Source organism: Zeus faber, assembly GCF_960531495.2.
Source record: "Zeus faber genome assembly, chromosome: 1".
Lineage (NCBI taxonomy): Eukaryota > Metazoa > Chordata > Actinopteri > Zeiformes > Zeidae > Zeus > Zeus faber.
In genome coordinates, this window is record NC_137193.1 from 57,227,092 (window position 1) to 57,247,462 (window position 20,371).

The 20,371-nt window shown below is 45.8% G+C and overlaps 1 protein-coding gene across 1 annotated transcript in view; it reads right to left on the minus strand.

Moving 5' to 3' along the window:
- The window catches only part of LOC307228255 (desmoplakin-B-like), a 32,157-nt gene that overhangs the window by 9,388 nt on the left and 2,398 nt on the right, over positions 1-20,371 (minus strand). Inside the window, exons 6-21 of the mRNA XM_079997873.1 lie at positions 19,264-19,359; positions 19,040-19,165; positions 18,747-18,899; positions 18,352-18,506; positions 17,913-18,039; positions 17,492-17,678; positions 16,638-16,891; positions 16,361-16,539; positions 12,390-12,528; positions 11,901-12,094; positions 11,408-11,570; positions 11,207-11,290; positions 10,985-11,092; positions 10,546-10,644; positions 9,706-10,203; positions 6,247-6,744 (exon numbers count right to left, since the gene is read on the minus strand). Coding sequence (XP_079853999.1) covers positions 6,247-6,744; positions 9,706-10,203; positions 10,546-10,644; positions 10,985-11,092; positions 11,207-11,290; positions 11,408-11,570; positions 11,901-12,094; positions 12,390-12,528; positions 16,361-16,539; positions 16,638-16,891; positions 17,492-17,678; positions 17,913-18,039; positions 18,352-18,506; positions 18,747-18,899; positions 19,040-19,165; positions 19,264-19,359 — 3,060 coding nt within the window. The remainder of the gene's footprint in view (positions 1-6,246; positions 6,745-9,705; positions 10,204-10,545; positions 10,645-10,984; positions 11,093-11,206; positions 11,291-11,407; positions 11,571-11,900; positions 12,095-12,389; positions 12,529-16,360; positions 16,540-16,637; positions 16,892-17,491; positions 17,679-17,912; positions 18,040-18,351; positions 18,507-18,746; positions 18,900-19,039; positions 19,166-19,263; positions 19,360-20,371) is intronic.

The window sequence follows — 20,371 nt, forward strand, 5'->3', positions numbered from 1 at the left end:
GGTGCTCGGATCATGGTAGCCAACAGCTGCACATTCTGCTGCTAACAGTCTGTCTCTGTCTTCCTTGTCCACCACTCCTCGGTCACATGCCTCCTTTACTGTGAGCCTTTGATTTGTTCTTGGGTCAATAATGTGGCCTGTGGCAGCCTGTGCTTCTAGAAGCATGTTAGCACTCTCTGGTGCCAGGAGTCCACATTTTTTAGCTTCTGTAAAAGACATTGTGCCTTGATGTCCTGCTGTTACCCCGCTAATGGGCCCATTTCCCTTCAGGTGTACTTTCTTGTTTGCAGACACCTCTTGAATAGTTTTCTCTCCCTTCACAAGTTCGGCAAATGTTGGCTTGTCAAGCACACCACAGTCAAGTAACTGCTGTGCTGTGACGTGCTTGCGAACACCATCAAAGATCAATTTAGATGGGTCTAGCTTATTGGATATGGGCAAAAGTATCAAGCCTGTTTGTGGTTCTGTCTTGCATCTTTTCTTCAGAGATCCATAGGTAGCAGCCAGTTCTGTTTCTGGATCAAAGTAACACTCAGGGCACTGGTCCAGAGCTCGTCTGAGATTTTCATCAAGAAGGTTGCATTTTATTGCCATATCTTTGGGGAGGAAAACACTATTGACAGGATCTAGAATGCCTCCCACAGACTCCTGAGCCTGAAGCAGAGGTAATGCTGTCTTTTTGTCAATGAGTCCCTTCTTCAATGCCTCAGAGACTGATAGAGGCTTATTGGTGCTAGGATCATTGTAGCCCACAGCTGCAAATTCTGCAGCTAACAGTCTGTCCTTGTCGTCTTTATCCACCACTCCTCGGTCACATGCCTCCTTTACTGTCAGCCTTTGATTCGTTCTTGGGTCAATAATGTGTCCTGTGGCAGCCTGTGCTTCTAGAAGCATGTTAGCACTCTCAAGAGGAAGGAGACCACGTTTTTTCGCTTCTGTAAAAGACATTGTGCCCTGATTCCCCGCGGCTATCCCACCAATAGGCCCAGTTCCCTTGAGATTCACTCTCTTGTTTGAAGACACCTCTGGAATAGTCTTTTCTCCCTTCACAAGTTCATTGAATGTTGGCTTGTCTAGGACACCACAGTCAAGTAACTGCTGCGCTGTGACTGGCTTTCTGACACCATCAAATGTAATTTTAGATGGGTCTAGCTTATTGGATATGGGCAAAAGTATCAAGCCTGTGTGTGGTTCTGTCTTGCATCTTTTCTTCAGAGATCCATAGGTAGCAGCCAGTTCTGTTTCTGGATCAAAGTAACACTCAGGGCACTGGTCCAGAGCTCGTCTGAGATTTTCATCAAGAAGGTTGCATTTTATTGCCGTATCTTTGGGGAGGAAAACACTATTGACAGGATCTAGAATGCCTCCCACAGACTCCTGAGCCTGAAGCAGAGGTAATGCTGTCTTTTTGTCAATGAGTCCCTTCTTCAATGCCTCAGAGACTGATAGAGGCTTATTGGTGCTAGGATCATTGTAGCCAACAGCTGCACATTCTGCTGCTAACAGTCTGTCTCTGTCTTCCTCGTCCACCACTCCTCGGTCACATGCCTCCTTTACACTCAGCCTTTGATTTGTTCTTGGGTCAATAATGTGTCCTGTGGCAGCCTGTGCTTCTAGAAGCATGTTAGCACTCTCTGGAGGAAGGAGACCACGTTGTTTCGCTTCTGTAAAGGACATTGTGCCCTGATTCCACACTGCTATCCCACCAATAGGCCCAGTTCCCTTGAGATTCACTCTCTTGTTTGAAGACACCTCTGGAATAGTCTTTTCTCCCTTCACAAGTTCATTGAATGTTGGCTTGTTTAGGACACCACAGTCAAGTAACTGCTTTGCTGTGACTGGCTTTCTGACACCATCAAAGATAATTTTAGATGGGTCTAGTTTATTGGATATGGGCAAAAATATCAAGCCTGTTTGTGGTTCTGTCTTGCATCTTTTCTTCAGAGACCCATAGGTAGCAGCCAGCGCAGTTTCTGGGTCCAAGTAACACTCAGGGCACTGGTCCAGAGCTCGTCTGAGATTTTCATCAAGAAGGTTGCATTTTATTGCCGTATCTTTGGGGAGGAAAACACTATTGACAGGATCTAGAATGCCTCCCACAGACTCCTGAGCCTGAAGCAGAGGTAATGCTGTCTTTTTGTCAATGAGTCCCTTCTTCAATGCCTCACACACTGATAGAAGCTTTGCAGTACTCGAGTCATGGTAGCCAACAGCGGAAGATTCTGCAGCTAACAGTCTCTCTCTGTCCTCCCTATCTACAACTCCTCTGTCACATGCCTCCTCTACTGTCAGTTTTTGATTAGTTCTTGGGTCAATAACGTGTCCTGTTGCAGCCTGTGCATCTAAAAGCATGTTAGCACTTTCTGGTGGCAGGAGTCCACGTTTTTTAGCTTCTGTAAAAGACATTTTGCCTTGATGTTCTGCTGTTATCCCACTTATGGGCCCAGTTCCCTTCAGGTGCACTTTCTTGTTTGCAGACACCTCCGGAATAGTCTTCTCTCCCTTCACAAGTTCATCAAATGTTGGCTTGTCAAGCACACCACAGTCAAGTAACTGCTGTGCTGTGACGGCCTTGCGAACACCATCAAAGATCAATTTAGATGGGTCTAGCTTATTGGATATGGGCAAAAATATCAAGCCCGTTTGTGGTTCTGTCTTGCATCTTTTCCTAAGAGACCCATAGGTAGCAGCCAGCTCAGTTTCTGGGTCCAAGTAACACTCAGGGCACTGGTCCAGAGCTCGTCTGAGATTTTCATCAAGAAGGTTGCATTTTATTGCAGTGTCTTTGGGGAGAAAAACACTGTTGACAGGATCTAGAATACCTCCCACAGACTCCTGAGCCTGAAGCAGAGGTAATGCTGTCTTTTTGTCAATGAGTCCCTTCTTCAATGCCTCATACACTGATAGAGGCTTTGTGGTGCTCGAATCATGGTAGCCAACAGCGGAAGATTCTGCAGCTAACAGTCTCTTTCTGTCCTCCCTATCTACCACTCCTCGGTCACATGCCTCCTCTACTGTCAGTTTTTGATTCGTTCTTGGGTCAATAATGTGTCCCGTTGCAGCCTGTGCATCTAAAAGCATGTTAGCGCTTTCTGGTTTCAGGAGTCCACGTTTTTTAGCTTCTGTAAAAGACATTGTGCCTTGATGTCCTGCTGTTACCCCGCTAATGGGCCCAGTTCCCTTCAGGTGTACTTTCTTGTTTGCAGACACCTCTGGAATAGTCTTCTCTCCCTGAGCAAGTTTATCAAATGTTGGCTTGTCAAGCACACCACAGTCAAGTAACTGCTTTGCTGTGACTGGCTTGCGGACACCATCAAAGATAATTTTTGATGGGTCCAGCTTCTTTGATATGGGCAAAAGTATCAAGCCTGTGTGTGGTTCAGTTTTGCATCTTTTCTTCAGAGACCCATAGGTAGCAGCTAGCTCTGTTTCTGGGTCCAAGTAGCATTCAGGGCCCTTGTCTAGAGATTGGTTGAGATCTTCATCAAGAAGGTTGCGTTTTATCGCTATATATTTGGGGAGGAAAACACTGTTGACAGGATCTAGAATTCCCCCCACACTTTCTTGAGCCTGAAGCAGAGTTAGTGCGGTTTTTTTGTCAATGAGTCCCTTCTTCATGGCTTCACACACTGACAAAGGCTTATCTGTGCCAGGATCATGGTAGCCAACAGCAGCAGCTTCTGCTGCTAGCAATCGATCTCTATCCTCTTTATCCACCACTCTTCTGTCACATGCCTCGTCTACTGTCAGTTTTTGATTTGTTCTTGGGTCAATAATGTGGCCTGTGGCAGCCTGTGCATCTAAAAGCATGTCCGCAATATCAGTTGGTAGAAGACCTTGTCTTTTGGCTTCTGCAAAGGACATTTTGCCTACACGTCCAGCAATCACCCCAGCAATGGGCCCAGTCCCCTTTAGAGGAACTGTCTTGTGTGCAGATACTTCCAGTATCGTCTTCTCTCCTTTCACTAACTTGTCAAATGTTGGCTTGTCAAGAACAACACAATCAAGCAATTGCTGTGCTTTGACTGGCTTCCGGACACCATCAAATACCAGTTTAGATGGGTCTAGCTTCTTTGAAATAGGCAGAAGTATCAAACCCGTGTGAGGTTCTGTCTTGCATCTTTTCTTGAGAGACCCATATGTTGCACCCAGTTCAGTTTCTGGATCCAAGTACAACTGAGGACCCTGCTTGAGAGCTTGGTTGAGATCTTCATCAAGAATGTCAAATTTTATTGCTGTTTCTTTGGGAAGGAATACACTCTTGACAGGATCTAGGATGCCTCCCACAGACTCTTGAGCCTGAAGCAGAGTGAGTGATGTTTTTTTATCAATGAGCCCCTTCTTCATGGCTTCATACACTGATAAAGGCTTTGCTGTGCTAGGATCATGAAAACCAACTGCAGCAGCTTCAGCTGCTTCTAATCTATCTCTGTCTTCTCTATTTACCACTCCTCTGTCACATGCCTCCTCTACTGTGAGTTTTTGGTTCGTTCTTGGGTCAATAATATGGCCTGTGGCAGCCTGTGCATCTAAAAGCATGTTTGCAATGTCTGTTGGTAGAAGACCCTGTTTCTTGGCTTCTGCAAAGGATATTTTGCCTTGATGTCCAGCAACCACCCCAGCAATGGGCCCAGTGCCTTTGAGGGGGACCCTTTTTTGTGCAGATACTTCTGGTACATTTTTCTCTCCTTTCACCAGTTCATTAAATATTGCCTTGTCGATAACACCACAATCAAGTAATTGTTGTGCTGTAACTGTCTTGCGGACACCATCAAAGATCACTTTTGATGGATCTAGCTTCTTTGAAATAGGCAGAAGTAGCCAGCCTGTATGAGGATCAGACTTGCATCTCTCTTTGAGTGCCTCATAGGTAGCATCGTGTTCAGTTTCTGGGTCGATGTAACACTCAGGGCCCTGGTTTAGAGCTTGGTTAATGTCTTCATTAAGAATGTTATGTTTTATTGCTGTAATTCTGGGGAGGAAAACACTGTTGACGGGATCAAGAATGCCTCCCACAGAAACCTGAGCCTGAAGCAGAGTTAGTGCAGTTTTTTTGTCAATCAGTCCCTTCCTCAATACCTCAAACACTGATAAAGGCTTAGCTGAGGCAGGATCATGGTAGCCAACAGCAGCAGCTTCTGCTGCTAGCAGTCTATCTCTATCGGCAATATCCACCACTCCTCTCTCACATGCCTCCTCTACTGTCAGTTTGAGGTTAGCTCTTGGGTCAATAATGTGGCCTGTAGCAGCCTGTGCATCAAGAAGCATGTTAGCACTCTCTGGTAGAAGGAGTTGCTGCTTCCTAGCTTCTGTAAAGGACATTTTGCCATGATTTCCAACTACCAGTCCAGCAATGGGACCAGTTCCCTTTAGTGGAACTCTCTTGTCAACAGACACCCCTGGAACAGTTTTGTCTCCTTTCACTAGTTCATTAAATGTTGGCTTGTCTAGGACATCACAGTCAAGTAACTGCTGCGCTGTAACTGGCTTGCGGACACCATCAAAGATCAGTTTGGATGGGTCTAGCTTCTTGGGGATTGGAAGAAAGAGTAGACCAGTGTTAGGCTCTGCTTTACATTGTCTCTTAAGGGATAAGTAGCTTGCACCTTGCTCCGTTTTTGGGTCCAAATATAGCTCGGGTCTCTGTTTTAAGTTCTGGTACATTTCCTCATTGATAAGGTCACGCTCCATGGCCATGTCCTTGGGGAGAAACACACTGAGAACCGGATCTAAAATACCACCTACAGATTCCTGTGCTTGTAGCAGGCGTAGTGCAGTGTCTTTGTCAATCTGCCCTTTCTTCATCGCCTGAAATGCTGACAGGGGTTTGCCTGTTCCAGGATCATGGTAGCCCACAGCAGCTGCTTCAGCTGCCAGCAACCTCTCTCGATCCTCCTCATCCACCACCCCTTGGCTACAAGCCTCTTCCACCGTCAACTTTTGATTCATTCTCGGGTCAATGATGTGGCCTGTGGCAGCCTGCGCATCCAACAGGAGATCAGCACTATCCAGAGGTAAGAGGTTCTCTTTTTTGGCTTCAGTCAGGGACATTTTGTTTAGTGGCCCAGGAAATGACCCTGCACCATTTGAACCTTCAATAAAAACCCCTGCAATGGGCCCAGTTCCCATCAGACTGGCTTTTTTGTCTCTAGCCACATCAGGAATCCTCTTTTGCCCTTTTACAAGGTGGTTAAAGGTGAGTTGATCCAAGACACCACAGTCAAATAACTGCTTTGCTGTGACTGGCTTGCGAACACCATCAAAGATCAGGGTAGAGTGGTCCAGCGTTGGAGGCCCTGTCACTGTCTTGAGCTCAGTCTCCATGGTTTTTCTAACAATGGTCATCTCTGTCATCTCTTTTTGTAGTTTCAATAACCTGCTCCTGTAGGTTTCTTCAACCTCCCTAAGATCCCTCATTAGCTTCTCAATCTCACTTTTCAGGGAGTTTCTCTCCTGCGCCAGATGTTCCTTCTCAGAGTCATACTGTCTAATCAGGCCCTCCTTGCTTTCATACTCGTTTTTCCAGTACATTAAATCCTTCTTTGCCCTCTCGCTCTCCTCCTGTAGACATTTTTTATGGTGGAGTTCAGACTCCAGAGATACCTTGATGTGGTTGAGCTCCTCCTCAAGTTTCTGTAGGCGATCTCTGTCTTGGTCTGACAACTTCAGCTTCAACATTAGAGTATCTCTTTCCTTCTCCAGCTCACTGTACTTAGACTGAGTCGACTGGATCAATGTGGTTGTCTGCAGAAAAGCAAAGGAAAATTAAAGGAGGAGAAGAGAGGGGAAAAAGTGGTGAAAATTGGAGAGAGAAGTATACCATTAACGCACAGAAATAGAATATTGTGTAATAATATAATATTTATAAGACTGTTGAGTATAAGGATATAAGGGTAAAAGAAAGAGATGTTTGTGAAGTGTACAGTGTACAGGTTTTCAATTTAATTTAATTTTAAAATTGACCTTACTATCTTTGCACACCACACAAACATCATACACTAGAAGACAAGTGCTTCACATTTTAACATATAAAGAAAAACACTCAGAGACGAATTCACAAAAGGATTGCGTGATTTTTGTGGCCGCTAAACCTGCGAAAATAACAGAAAACCAAGCACTGCCACGCAAATACCGTCTTGGTGTGCCGATGCTATTTGCGTGCATTTAAATTAGGTATCATGCATACATTTTGTCCAGAATTGGCCCCTTGGCCCCTCTAGAGACCTGGTGGTAACTTCGCAGACAAAAATAATGACAGCGGTTCCTGACAGTAAACCTGTCAAGTTAAACATTGGGAGTTCCCAATAGGGTCTTACAATGCAGCCTCCGAACGGGGTCTCCCCATTAGACGTCTGATTGTGTCTGATCACTTAATCCCCGCTGTGCATTACCAGTACACCGCTGGGGGTCTTCCCGTGCATAACTCACCCCCACTCCGGACCATTTATATTATTTTCAAATCCCAATGTTGACAGGTCTGCTTATTGATCGTGCAGCACCGGACAATTGCCCTTATTTAATTAGCCACATTCATAATTGCGATCAGACACAAAACAAGGGCAAATTGCACTCAGCAGCAAAACTTTATGGGCGTGTTTGCACTGCCATATCATTAGTGCAATATCATTTGTGAATCGGACGCTAAGAAGCCACAGATAGCGGGTGCAAATGAATGTGCAATTCATGGTGCTATTAGCGGCTATAAGCCGCAATCCATTCTTTGTGATTTCGCCCCTCAATACACTATTGCTATTACTACTGTGCTGTAGAAAATAAAAGCCTACTCTCTGCAATTTAACAAAACAACAGAGTTACTACACACTTCTCAAATAGGACAATACAAATTTGCTAGCATTAATTTATTGACACGTCTTTGGAAGACATGTATGTACAGAATTTTGTTTAAGATATAATCTAAGCAAGGTCGATATAAATTGCAGATTGTAGTTTAGGGGAAAGGACATTGCAGAATAGACAAACATTCACAAATGTACTCAATGCTTTGGAATTCAGGAGTGGAGACAGTGACTCCATTTTGACTATTGATCACTCTGGATAAAACAAGCAAAAGGAAAAATGCATGCTGATAGTTAAATGACTGCTGGTAGGGTAATTAGATTGCGAGACAGACTCATTTGCATATTTGCAGGCATTTGCATGCAAATTATTTATGTGCTTATGAAAATGATTTGCACATATTTTGACATATGTGTTTAAATCAGTGTCATTAGAAGAGCAAGGCATCTACAGGGCATCTACGAGTGTTTAGGCATGCAAGAGTAAGATTTCTCAGAGACAATGATTTTCTGATCAATCTTAGTTGGGACTCTGATTTGGAAAGACAAAAGCAGTCCAAAGTTTCAGATTTCATTGTACCTCAAGAGCCTGCCTTCGTATTTGCTCTATCTCCACCTTCAGTTTCTCCCTCTCCGATGAAAGCTCTGAAACAAGATTCTGGTAGTCTAAATTGTTGCGGGTACTACCCTGAAGTTGACGTTCCAAAGAAATCATTTGGGCAGCCAGCTCATCATCACTTCCCTGTTTGGATCTCGAGAGCTGAGCTTTCTCATTTCTCAAGGATCGTAGCTCCTCCACCAGTGTTAGTCGGTCTTTGGTCAGTGTTTCTGTGACCCTCTTCAGCCTCTGAAGCTCAACACAGTACTCATTCAATGCCCTACTCTTTTCTTCTATGGTTTTGTTAAGGCTCTCGTTCCGATTGTTTGCCGCCTTTACCTGTGCCTGCTCATGGAGAAGCTTTTGCTGAAGAGCCTTTAGTTCAGAACTCAACTGACTAAAACCTCCTGTGAAGGCCTTCTTTTGCCTCAAACATTGTTCAAGCTCATCTTGCAGGCAACGTTTTTCTTCCTCAGCTTTCTTTTGTGATGCATTGACCTTCTCTTGGCTTTGTTGCAATGTGGTGATGGTGTTTGTATACTCCCTAATGGTCATTGTGGTCTGTTCCAGCTCTGTTTCTACCCTCCTCCTTCTAGTCACTTCATCTTGATTGGATTTCTTAAGTATCTCTAGCTCGCTCTCCAGCCCATCTCTTACAGACTGGAGGTCCTTGATGCGTCCCTGTAATCTGGTAAAATTCTGGTCAATTCTGCTCCTGTCACTGCGCTGCCTCTCCAGCTCTAATTGCATCTTTTCAAGCTCCTGCTCACACTCCCTCAACTGAGCAAGAGCCACAGAGGAGCTAGCCAGCTTGGCCTGTAGCTGACCCAGGGTCTCCTCCATCACAGCCTGGCCTTCCACTGTGGTTTTCCTTCTGCGTGTCTCTTCTTCCAGGCTGTGTGTGAGGTAAACCAGCTGATCGCTTTTTTCTTGCAGGCTCTTTGTAAGCTCAACCAGCTCTTCTCTGTACTGGTTACTGTCTTCCTCTCTCTGATTATTAAGTATCTCTATTTGAGCCTCCAGTTCTCTCCTCATGCGTCCTTCCTCTGTGATAACAGAGCGCTGACTGTGAGCTTCCTCTTCTGCTCTCCTCCTGTCTTCCTCAGACCTACTGATGGACAATCGCAGCCTTCTTAGTTCGTCCTCAAGATTCTTCCTCTCTGCCTCAGTCCTGTCATACCACAGCTTCAGCTCTGTTGTGTCCTCTTCCCCCTGGGCTGCCAGCCGCTGGATGTCTGTGTGACTAGCATGGATCTGGGATTCATAGCTGAGCTTTAAGTTATTAATCTCTGCACTGCACTGGGTCCTTACCTTTGAAATTTCCAGCTGCAGATCCCTCACCTTCACCGTTTCCTCAGTCAGCTGATGTCGCAACTTGTCGATCTCCTGCTGCTTATCCGCTACGCTCTTCTCCATCTCCATCTTGGCCCAGTTGATGTCCTGCAGTTCCTTCTGCCTCTTTCTGAGCACTATGTCATACTCTTCCTGCTGCTTGGTGTAACGCTCATCTGCCATCTTCCTTTTTCTCTTTTCTTCCTCGATCAGGTAGTTTAGGTGCTCAAGCTGATCCTTTAGGTCTGTGAGCTGGCCGTGGGTGGAGTCCAGGCTCTCTTTGGTTGCGCTGCACTGCAGGGCAGTGTTTCTTTTCACTTCCTCCACTGACAACAGTTGATCCTGTGACTTGGAAAGTTCCAGCTGGTAGCGGGCAATGGCATCCTCCAGCTGGCAGTTCTTTGCATTGCAATCTTGGATGTCTTCCTTTAGCAGACGAAGCTCTTCCTGAAGGAGGTCAATTTTGGTGTTGCGTATCTAATGGAGAGACACAGCAAAGATGGAAAGGAATCAAAATACAAGCATATACAGAAGTGCATAATTTCTAAAAGGAATTAAAAAATATATTTTAAAATGTTCAAGCTAGACAGGTGTTTTATAAAATCAGACAAAGAAGACATACTGAATTTGCGAATCAGGGCGAATCAAGCCATTTCATGACCAAGTGTTGAGGAAAATTTTTAAATAATAAAAAATAAAACACGAAAAAACTTCTCTGGAGATGACAAAACAGCAGATAAGTGTTCGGATTAACACACATTTGCTAAGGACTTTTCATGATGATGGACTGAGTAAAGCACAATGTGAATGCATTAGTACCTTGAGCTCCTCCATGTTTTTGAGCATCTCTCCCAAGTATTTGTAGTAGTCACCAGAGAGGGTGAGAAGCTCCATGTAGCGAGACTGCAGCAGTGTAGCCTGGGACAATGAGAAGAAGAAAGACAGCTCAGTATCGTTAATAATATTATAAATACATTTATTTAATAGCTACAACAATTTAGTCATGTAACTAGACCAGAAGCCCTGGAATAGTCAAACTAATAAATGGATGAGGAAGGGTGTGTTTATTCAACATTGACAATGTGTTATTTAGTTGTATTGTTCTTCTTAGTTTTGTCTCAAATTATCCATTAGAAATGTTCTGCCATTAGTTAACTTAGTTTGCTGTTTTCACAGCCAGAACTCATTTGTAACAATATAAGGCCCTTTTACTACAAATAATCTAACTAACATAAATTAACCTGCTTGATGCTATTACCTCCTGAGTTAGATCCATAGATGGGGATTTCAGCATGGTTCTCTTGATGGGGATATTAAGCAGTGTCTCCAAACCGGAGCTGTATGAGGCCAGGTCTGATTCGTAGTCCTGTAAGAATACAAAAACATAATTGAATCGAAATAGCAACAGCAAGCAAAGCAAAGGTAATGTTTTTATTGTTGAATACATAATGTATTTTTGTGTATGAATAGACCTCCATACCTTGATGGAGATCACACAAGCCTCTGTGTCTTTTAGAACACCTTCCACTGTCTCCCTCTTCCCCTTGATCTCTGAATTCAGTGCCTGGGACAGATATTTATATTCCCATGTGAGTCATTTTCTAAACAAACCTTAACCATTGACAGGAATTGTTAAGTTGAGCAGCATCATTAGCGGTCGTGATGCATGAGACACACAGACCTTTTGGTGGTTGATGTGCTCATTCAGCGTTTGGAGGTCTTCTATCTTGGTGGCCTGCAAGACGTCATGTCTTCTCCGCGTGGAACTTATCCACTCGTTGAGGGAGGTGCTGCTTCGCTTGTAGTGCTCCAGCTGAGGCTGATACGACTCCAGATCCTGAAGTCTGAGCCAGGGAAAGAAAGGTGGGACAATTAACAACGGTAAACACTATATGTATATACATATATACTATATGCACTATAACACTAGACAAGCTTCAGTGTAATTTTTTCACAAGTGATTCTTGATCTTCTGTAGCTGTTTTTTGTAGCTGTTTTTTGATCTTCTGTAGCTGTTTCACATTGGAATCAATGTGAAACTATGCTAAAGAGCTACATGTACACTATTTTATTGTGTTTCAAACTGAGATTTTCATCATCCCATTCACACATCTCATTGCATGCATGTTGTTTTTTCAGTGTGTGTCCGTCCAAATGGTGAGAAGATGACAAACCTGTAGTCGATCTGGTTTTGGATACGTCTCCAGCGGTCTGCCAGCAGGCCAACCTGCTCACTGTATTTTGAGAGGATCAAGTCACACCGGTGGAAGGACTCGCACACCTGGCCGTTCCAGTGGCTCACCTTGGCCAACTCTGCCTCCATGGAGGAAACAACATCCCTCTTTTGGTCCAACTCCAACTTCATGTTCTACGGCCAAACAACATGCATAAAAATACCAATGAGAAGGGCAGCACCAAGTAGGCAGGAAAAGTACAGAAGAAACAAATACTTATTAAATGCATCACTTAAGGTCTCCTCAAGGCTTAAATACTGTGTGTTTTTAATACAAAACAGCAAGGGACCACTGAGCCATTAATGAACTAAAAGGAATGGGATCTCTGCTGAAGTATACCATTTATTAAGTCATATGCAGTGACTATGTGTAACTGACATGAAACAATGAGCTAGAAGGATTAAATCGCTATGCTGCATAAAACATTACTGTGAGGGTGTAGATGTAGTCCTCCACTTCTCCAGGTATCAGAGATGTGGTCTCCTTCTCTGTCAGTCTGGCCTCATGAACTTTCACTATGTCCTCAGCCCGTGCCACACTCTCGAGCAGGTCCCTTAGAGCCCGCAGCCTGATTGAGAGAGCGGTAGAAGGAAAGAAATTGTAAGGCAGAGGAAAAAAATACTTCCTCCAATTTATCCCCACTTTCTAAATGTGTGTAAAAGTCCTAAATGTTTCCAATGGCCCAAATACATAAACGTAAAACAACTTCACCAGATTGATGAATTCCATAACCCTCTTCTGACAGTCATTTAAGGTGAGCGAAATCACTCATATATCAAATAACTTGAATAAAGTATGGAAATCCTTGTCTAAACTTTAAACCCATTTTCGGTATCCAATAATTTTTTTTAACTAATTTACACTTCCAGGAGCTGTATTTCCAAAACAATCTTACCAATCTGTTTTAAATATACATCCAGTAGTTTTGCTTTTCAGTGGCACAATCTGCTGCAATATATCATTCCACCATCACCACAATATGCTTCTGACAAATTACTCATTTATGCACCTGAATTTAAAATCGTAATCTCTTGTTATGTTTCTTGGCAAAAAAATTACAAGTGATTATCCAAGCATGCATGGCCAGTCACCATGAAATAAAAGCAAACAATCGTGTGTGTGTGTGTGTGTGTGTGTGTGTGTGTGTGTGTGTGTGTGTGTGTGTGTGTGTGTGTGTGTGTGTGTGTGTGTGTGTGTGTGTGTGTGTGTGTGTGTGTGTGTGTGTGTGTGTGTGTGTGTGTGTGGCGGACCAAGGGGCGTGGTTAAGCGGTGGTTGCAGACGGCAGCTTGGCTTCCTTCCCGCGGCCGCCCAGCTGCCCCAATCAGCACTGATTCGGCCGATCCGGGGCAGGGAGCTTTCTTTATGTTTGTCTGTCTTGCAGAGAGGGATCTGGGCACAGGCATGCCAGGAATCAGACTGGAATGTCATTCCTCCTGCGCCAAACTCATAATTTATTTTTATATATCCCTTTGGCAAACAAGCCTTTCTGTTAAACAGTTGTAATAAAAACCCTTGCGATGTTAGCAACCCACAACCTGGGGGCAGACACCCCCACAAGTGGCGCCCGAACACGGACAAGGGAGCGACGTTCCCACTCGGTATTCGCCGGGTCCCCAGTCCATCCCAACGCACGGTCCCCCTCCTGCCTGCCCTGGAGGGCAAATGTTTACCAGCTGGGTCCGTCTGTCACACTCCCTGATTTTGGCCACAGATTGGCCAGGGTTTGACGCTGTGGTAGTTTCACCACCACACGCCACCCAAGTGATGTTTTCAGGGCCCTCCGGCACAGAGGCACAGAAGACAAGGTGTTGTAAACACCAGTTTACTGTAGAGAGTGGGCTAGCTGGAGTTAGCCCAGGAGCAGATTGAACACGTCATGACACGGGCTCCTATCCTGAGTGTGTGTGGGAATGGGGGCTTTAACCTGTTGCGCGTTAGACGAATCAACGAGCAACAGGTAATTTTTGGTGATTAGGGACAGGTTATATCGAGTGAGCCGTCACACTCAGGAGAGGAAATAACCCAATTGTTGGTCCTGAAGAGCACCATAACCCAATCGCCATTCACGATAAAACACAACAGCGGATAATAGTCCGCTTCTACTGGCTGGGCATTTGGGCAGATGTGTGTAAATGGTGCGCCCTGTGTCCTGTGGGCCAGTTAGTCAACCCTCCGGCTATGTCAAGAGCGCCGTTGAGGCCCCTCCCCCTAGTCCAGCTTCAAAAGACACTGTATGGACCTCATCAGGCTGTTAGACAGCAGTGCCCGCAGGTTTCAGTTTGTGCTACTCCTAATGGATTATGCAACCCGGCTCCCTGAGCTGGTGGCATTGCGTAGTATTACATATAGAAACTGTATACAATAGTGTCGTGCAGGCACTGTTTAAGGTTATCTCCCTGTTTAAGTCGGGATTCTGAAGGACCAGGGCACCAACATTATGTCACATACACTTTCTGTGACTTTATGTGAACTTTATGAGTTTGGACTTGGAAAATCAGACTGACGGTCTGGTGGAGCGCTTAAATAAAACACTGAAAAACATGATTCAGAAGTTCTTTCACGATGATAGCCATAATTAGGACAAGTGGTTCGACCCCCTATTGTTTGCGATACGGGAGGTTCCCCAGGCCTCCACGGGATTTTCTCTCTTTGAACTCCTCTTTGGCAGGGGGTGCCAGACCAAATTAAATAAAACTGCGAGGAAGGTCCTAGCACCAAGAAGAACGAGATACAGTATGTTATGGACCTGAGAGCAAAGTTACACGCGCTGATTCGGCCATTATCAGAGAATTTGCTCCAGGGTTCAGGAACATCAGCACCTCTTATACGACAGGGGGGGCTCACACCATTCGCACCGGGAGACAAGGTGTTAGAGTTGCTCCCTACGCTCTAAAATGCTCGCAAAGAGGCGAGGGGCTTTTGTGGTCACGCGGCAGGTTGGAGAGGTCGATTATGAGGTTGAACGGTCTGACAGGCAACGGTCGACACAGATTAAAAGAATGGAGGTAGGGGGCGTCAGTAGCTCTGGCCACGCCAGTCATTGAGCGAGATAAGTTGACGCCGGAGGTTCCAAAAGCGGCCATCATACCGCGGCCCTGTTTAGTAACCACTTCTCTCCATCCGAGGGGGTGGATGTGGCCTAATTTCAGAATCACTTCTATGATGCTTTCTACTCACTGCGAGGCCTTACGTCCCTCATACACCACCATGTGGAGACGACCCCGAGGCGAAGGTGCACTCTCAGCCCTACCGCCTGCCCTAACATAAACGCAAGATCGTGCAGGCTGAATTAGAGGCCATGCTGGACATGGGGGTGATAGAGGAGTGACTGGTCTAGCCCCATCGCTCTGGTGGGTAAGCCCGAAGGGTCAGTCAGGTTCTGCCTAGACTACTGAACTTCTCGACCGGTTGGGTACACTTTGTTTTTTCACGACACTGGATTTAACCAAGGGCTACTGGCAGATTCAGTTGTCTCAGGAGTCCAAGGAAAAGTCGATGTTCTCCACTGCAGCTGCTGCGGTCAGAGACCAAGAAGTAGCCGAAGCAGTTCTTTGGGCTAGGTGGGCTACTATAGGAGGTTTGTACCTGACTTTTCGGAGACTACCAGCCCCTTGTCCGACTTAATTCGAAATGGTGCTCTAGATCCGATCCAGTGGTCAGAGAAGTGCCAGCAGGCATTTGCGAAGGTAAAGTCAGCTCTCCAACCCTAACTTCTCTGTCCCATTATCTCTGCAGACTCACATGTGAGACAGAAGGCTGGGCGCAGTCTTGTTCCAGGATGTGGAGGGGACCGACCAGCCGTTGCTGTACCTCAGCCACAGCTTTCAGAGCAGGATTCGAGGTACAGTACAGTGGAGAAGGAGTGTCTTGTGATCAAGTGGGCCTGTCAGTTCCCTCTGCTATTACCTCCTGGGACGCGTTTTCACCCATGGTTCGGACCATGCCCCACTGCAGTGGCTCCACCACATGAAGGACGCAAACGCCCTGATCATCCAGTGGTACCTGGCTCTCCAGATGATTGTGGCTGACTCTCCCTCTCCGGGGGGGGCAGCATGGCTTCCTTCCCGCGGCCACCCAGATGACCCGAGTTGGCCGAATCAGCGCCTGTCCGGGCTGATGGTCCGATCCGGGGAAGGGAGCTTCCTTAATGTTTGTCTGTCTTACAGAGGGGATCGGCGCACAGGCACGTCAGCCGTCCAGGAGCCAGACTGGAACGTCATTCCTCCTGCTCATTATTGGTTATCATTTATCCTTTGGCCAGTGAGGCTTTCTGTTTAACAGTTGTAATAAAAACCCTCAACCCATGGCCAGAGAGACTCCATCACCCTCCCTCAACCCGTACCTGGGAGCAGACTCCCACAGTCTGTGTGCGTATGTGTGTGTGCTCCTGCAGCCATACCTTTGTAGATAAGCTGAGGAGCTGCCTTCTAAGCTGCCAAGTCTCTGGTTGATCACACTGATCTCGCTGCGCAGGAATTGGGCTTTGTCAGAATCTGTCATGCCCTCCAGCTCCTTCAGCATATGCTCCTTGACACTCAGGTATTCCAAACGGGTGGAGTCAATGTCGCGCTGAACCGCCTGTAGACAAACAACACAATGTGCGGGCAGTGTCATGGTAATGAACCAAAGAAGTGGAAGTGTGGGAAATGTATCGTGTAGTTGTTTGAGACATCTACCTCCAGCTGTGTGATCCTGAGCCCGCAGTCGTATGATGCATCCTCGCCCAGACAGATGTGAATGTGTTGAGTGAGCGCTCCCTCCAAGTCCTCCATCCGGGCCCTGAGGGCCTGCAGCACCGTCAGGCTGCGGGACGTGGAGGTGCTGTTGGACGCGACTATCTTCCTCTTCGCCGCTGCCGGCTCCGCCCTGGTCACTCTCACCGCCTCCTTCTTCACTGTCTGCTCTTTGTTCGCCACCTCTTTCCTCACTTCTGTTTTCTTCACCTCAACTTTCTTCATTTCCACTCTTCTTCTCACCTCCTCCATTCTCCTCGCCTCCTCCTCGGCAGCTGCTTGTTGCTGCTGCTGCTGCTGCTGCTGCTGCTGCTGCTGCTGCTGCTGCTGCTGCTGGTGTTGTATTATGATCAGCTGGTGTTGGCGCTGCTTCTCAGCCTCCTGTACTTCAATTTGTTGTTGCTGCACGGCTGGAGAAAGATAAGTGTTGGGCGATACTTAAGGGATAATATATGGAATGAAGTGAATATAGGCAGAGGAGTGGTTGCCCGTGATGACGGTCATTATTAACAGACAGTGGTCATGAGTCGGAAATAGTCGATTCCCGCGATTGAGCGATCAGAATCGAGTATTCCACAGAGCCATGAAATAATAATGTTATAAGCTGCATCTGTGATTATTATTATATAATAACATTATACCTATTACATATACATATTACACATTATTCATATGATTACATATTCTCTAGCACCTTTACGAAATGGGTCTGTATTGAAAAAGCCAAATCCTTTTCAGATTATAAACCTTTTTCTATTTTCCAGCACATGGGAACAGAAAGCATCAGATGTACTGACTGTAAGCAGGCAGCTGCACAACCAGTTGGTCGTAGTGGGCCTGGGCTCCAGTAAACTGGTTCTCGATGCTCCTCTTGTCCTCATCCACAAACATCTCTGAGCCATGGGAAGTGAGCTTGAAGTCGTCGTAGTGCGTCTCCAGACTCTTGATGATGCTGCGGTACTCCTCTGGCCGCATACGAGCCAGCTGGTAAAACACACACACACACACACCAAAAAGTTATAATTTTAGACGACACAAAGAAAATAAATTGTTCAAATTTTGTTCAACACAAAATAAAATTGGGGAAGACAAATAACAAACCATTACTTTGATGATCTGTTTTGTTTTATTAACCTCGTGTGACTGTGTTGTACCAAGTCAGTCCGGTCTAGGTTTGTTTTTGTGGTGATTTTTTTTCATTATACTTTCCACCCTTACCATGGAGAGGGTGAGGGAGTTGATGTGTTTGATATCCAGAAGACAGTACTGCCACGAGATGAGACTCTTGATGTTGATGTAGAGCTGGTTCCATATGGACAGTATGGCCTCGTAATACTGCTCGTTCCTTAGGAGAAAAACGCACGTTGGTGTACACTCCCCACAGCTCATTTTCATAAAAGTCATAGAAGCAACTGTGCAAACTTGACTTACTTACAGTCAAACCGGTAAATATCTTGACAATCATGAGAGTTGAAGGAGTACTAACCTTAGTTACTCCTCACTTCTGCCTAAGACCCATATCATTCCTCTCTAATAGTCAACGGTGTGTGTGTGTGTGTGTGTGTGTGTGTGTGTGTGTGTGTGTGTGTGTGTGTGTGTGTGTGTGTGTGTGTGTGTGTGTGTGTGTGTGTGTGTGTGTGTGTGTGTGTGTTCTTACTTGTTGGCTAGGGCGATGCTGAGGGGGTTCGGCGGTGGTATGACCAGGCAGACGGAGGGCACCAACATATCCAGTCCTCCGGGTCCGGTCACATGCCACTTACTGCGCTGGCTGTTGTCCTTCAGGATGCCCTCATTGTCCTGACAGATCGCCCTCTGCGGAGCCCGGTGGCCATACGCATCATCAGTTATCAATGAGATCAATTGAAGTGAATCCTCAAGACATCTCTCTTTCGAAAATCTGACACAGGGTATGTTTCCCATACGGGGCTAATCTTTTTGGACGAAGATACGGGGGGAAATAACAGCATTCATGGTTATTGTTAGTGAAATTTCAACGAGTTTTGGTTTTCCCAACGCGATGTGGAAATGTGAGGATGCAGGAAAGGCCCCGACCTGGTCTTGTTTAAATTCGCACAGGGCCCGGACGATGACTGGGGTGCTGCTCTTCTCCTCTGGGTTTCTGGGCCTCAGCCTTATGATGCTCTTGGACTTGCTGGTCAGGTGCTGGACCTGCCTCTTGTTGTTTAGGATAGTCTCCTTCTCATTCTGGAAAAGACATGACCACGCACAATGGACACACGCAGCCAGTCGATTTGTGTACTGTTGTCCTGGATGCACAACGGAGGTTCTCATTCGAAAAACAGTTTAAGAACGTGACTGCCAACTCTGCTTCCATGCCACCTCACCTCCAGACTCTTGAGGAGCACCAGCAGGTCTTCCAGGGAACTGTCCTTGTCACAGGTGAACTTCTTACGGATCGTCTCGTGCTCTTTCTGCAGCACGCCAAATGTCTCGTTGGCCTCTTTGAAGAACTGCAACAGCAAAAAATGATATGTAAATTAATATTTTGAATGATTATTTTTCTTACTTTGAAAACGACATGGTTTACTGCAGTGTGTTAAGTGGTTACCTGGCTGTAGGCTGCATTCTCCTTCAGGTGGATATGGAGACACTTGGTGATCTTCAGGAGCCAGCTCCACTGGGTCTGCAGGGTCTCCATGTAGGCCTGAGGAGGACACAACATGGGAACAGATTATGTGATGTACGAGGGTCATGTTGTACACCGCCTGATTTCTTAGAAAAGAAAAGGGTCATCAACATTAGGAGTTCCCAAACAGAGTTCTGAGTCCCCCTATGGGTTCTCGGACAAATTGCACAGGGTCTGTGGCAATTTCTTTTTTTTATATTATTAAACGTATATTATTTTTTAACCTCACTAATGATGATTTTTTTTTTTGTTGTGAGGTTTGCACTTTTTGTCAGCTAGGATTAATTTAGGTACAGGTACTCACTCACTTAACAACCTACCTGTTTAACGACTGTTCAGACTTTCGATCAGCTCTCCGAACAGTCTGTATTGTGCGCTGCGTACAATATCGTGGCGTGTGCCCTGCGTGCCGCGGCGTCTCAGCATCAAGCATCTCATCGTGCATCACCCGTTATACACTATATACACTATATACACTATATAGATTGGTGGAAAAGTGAGAGAGGCGAGATTGAGATGATTTGGACACGTGTGTAGGAGAGATGAGAGTTACATTGGGAGAAGGATGCTGAAGATGGAGCTGCTAGGCAAGAGGAAAATAGAAAGGCCAAAGAGAACGTTTATGGATGTGGTGAGGGAGGACATGCAGGCAGTTGGTGTAAGGGAGGAAGATGCGCAGAACAGAAGGTATTGGGAGCAGATGATCCGCTGTGGCGACCCCTAACGGGAGCAGCCGAAAGAAAGAGAAGAAGAAGATACTATATATACTATATACACTGTAGCCACAATATACACTATATATACTGTACTTATCTCATCACTGTTCTCCGTCTCGTTCCCGTAGTCTGTCAGTATTCACAACACTAGTGTTTGCAATGGCCACGCCCCCTTACTGTGAAATAACACGGATCCTCACTTATCGTCCAGTTCGCTTAACGACCTGGTCCTAAGAACGTAACTCGGTCGTTAAGTGAGGAGTACCTGTATTAAACCACATGGCAGCTTACTATAGGTAGATAAACTTTTTTCC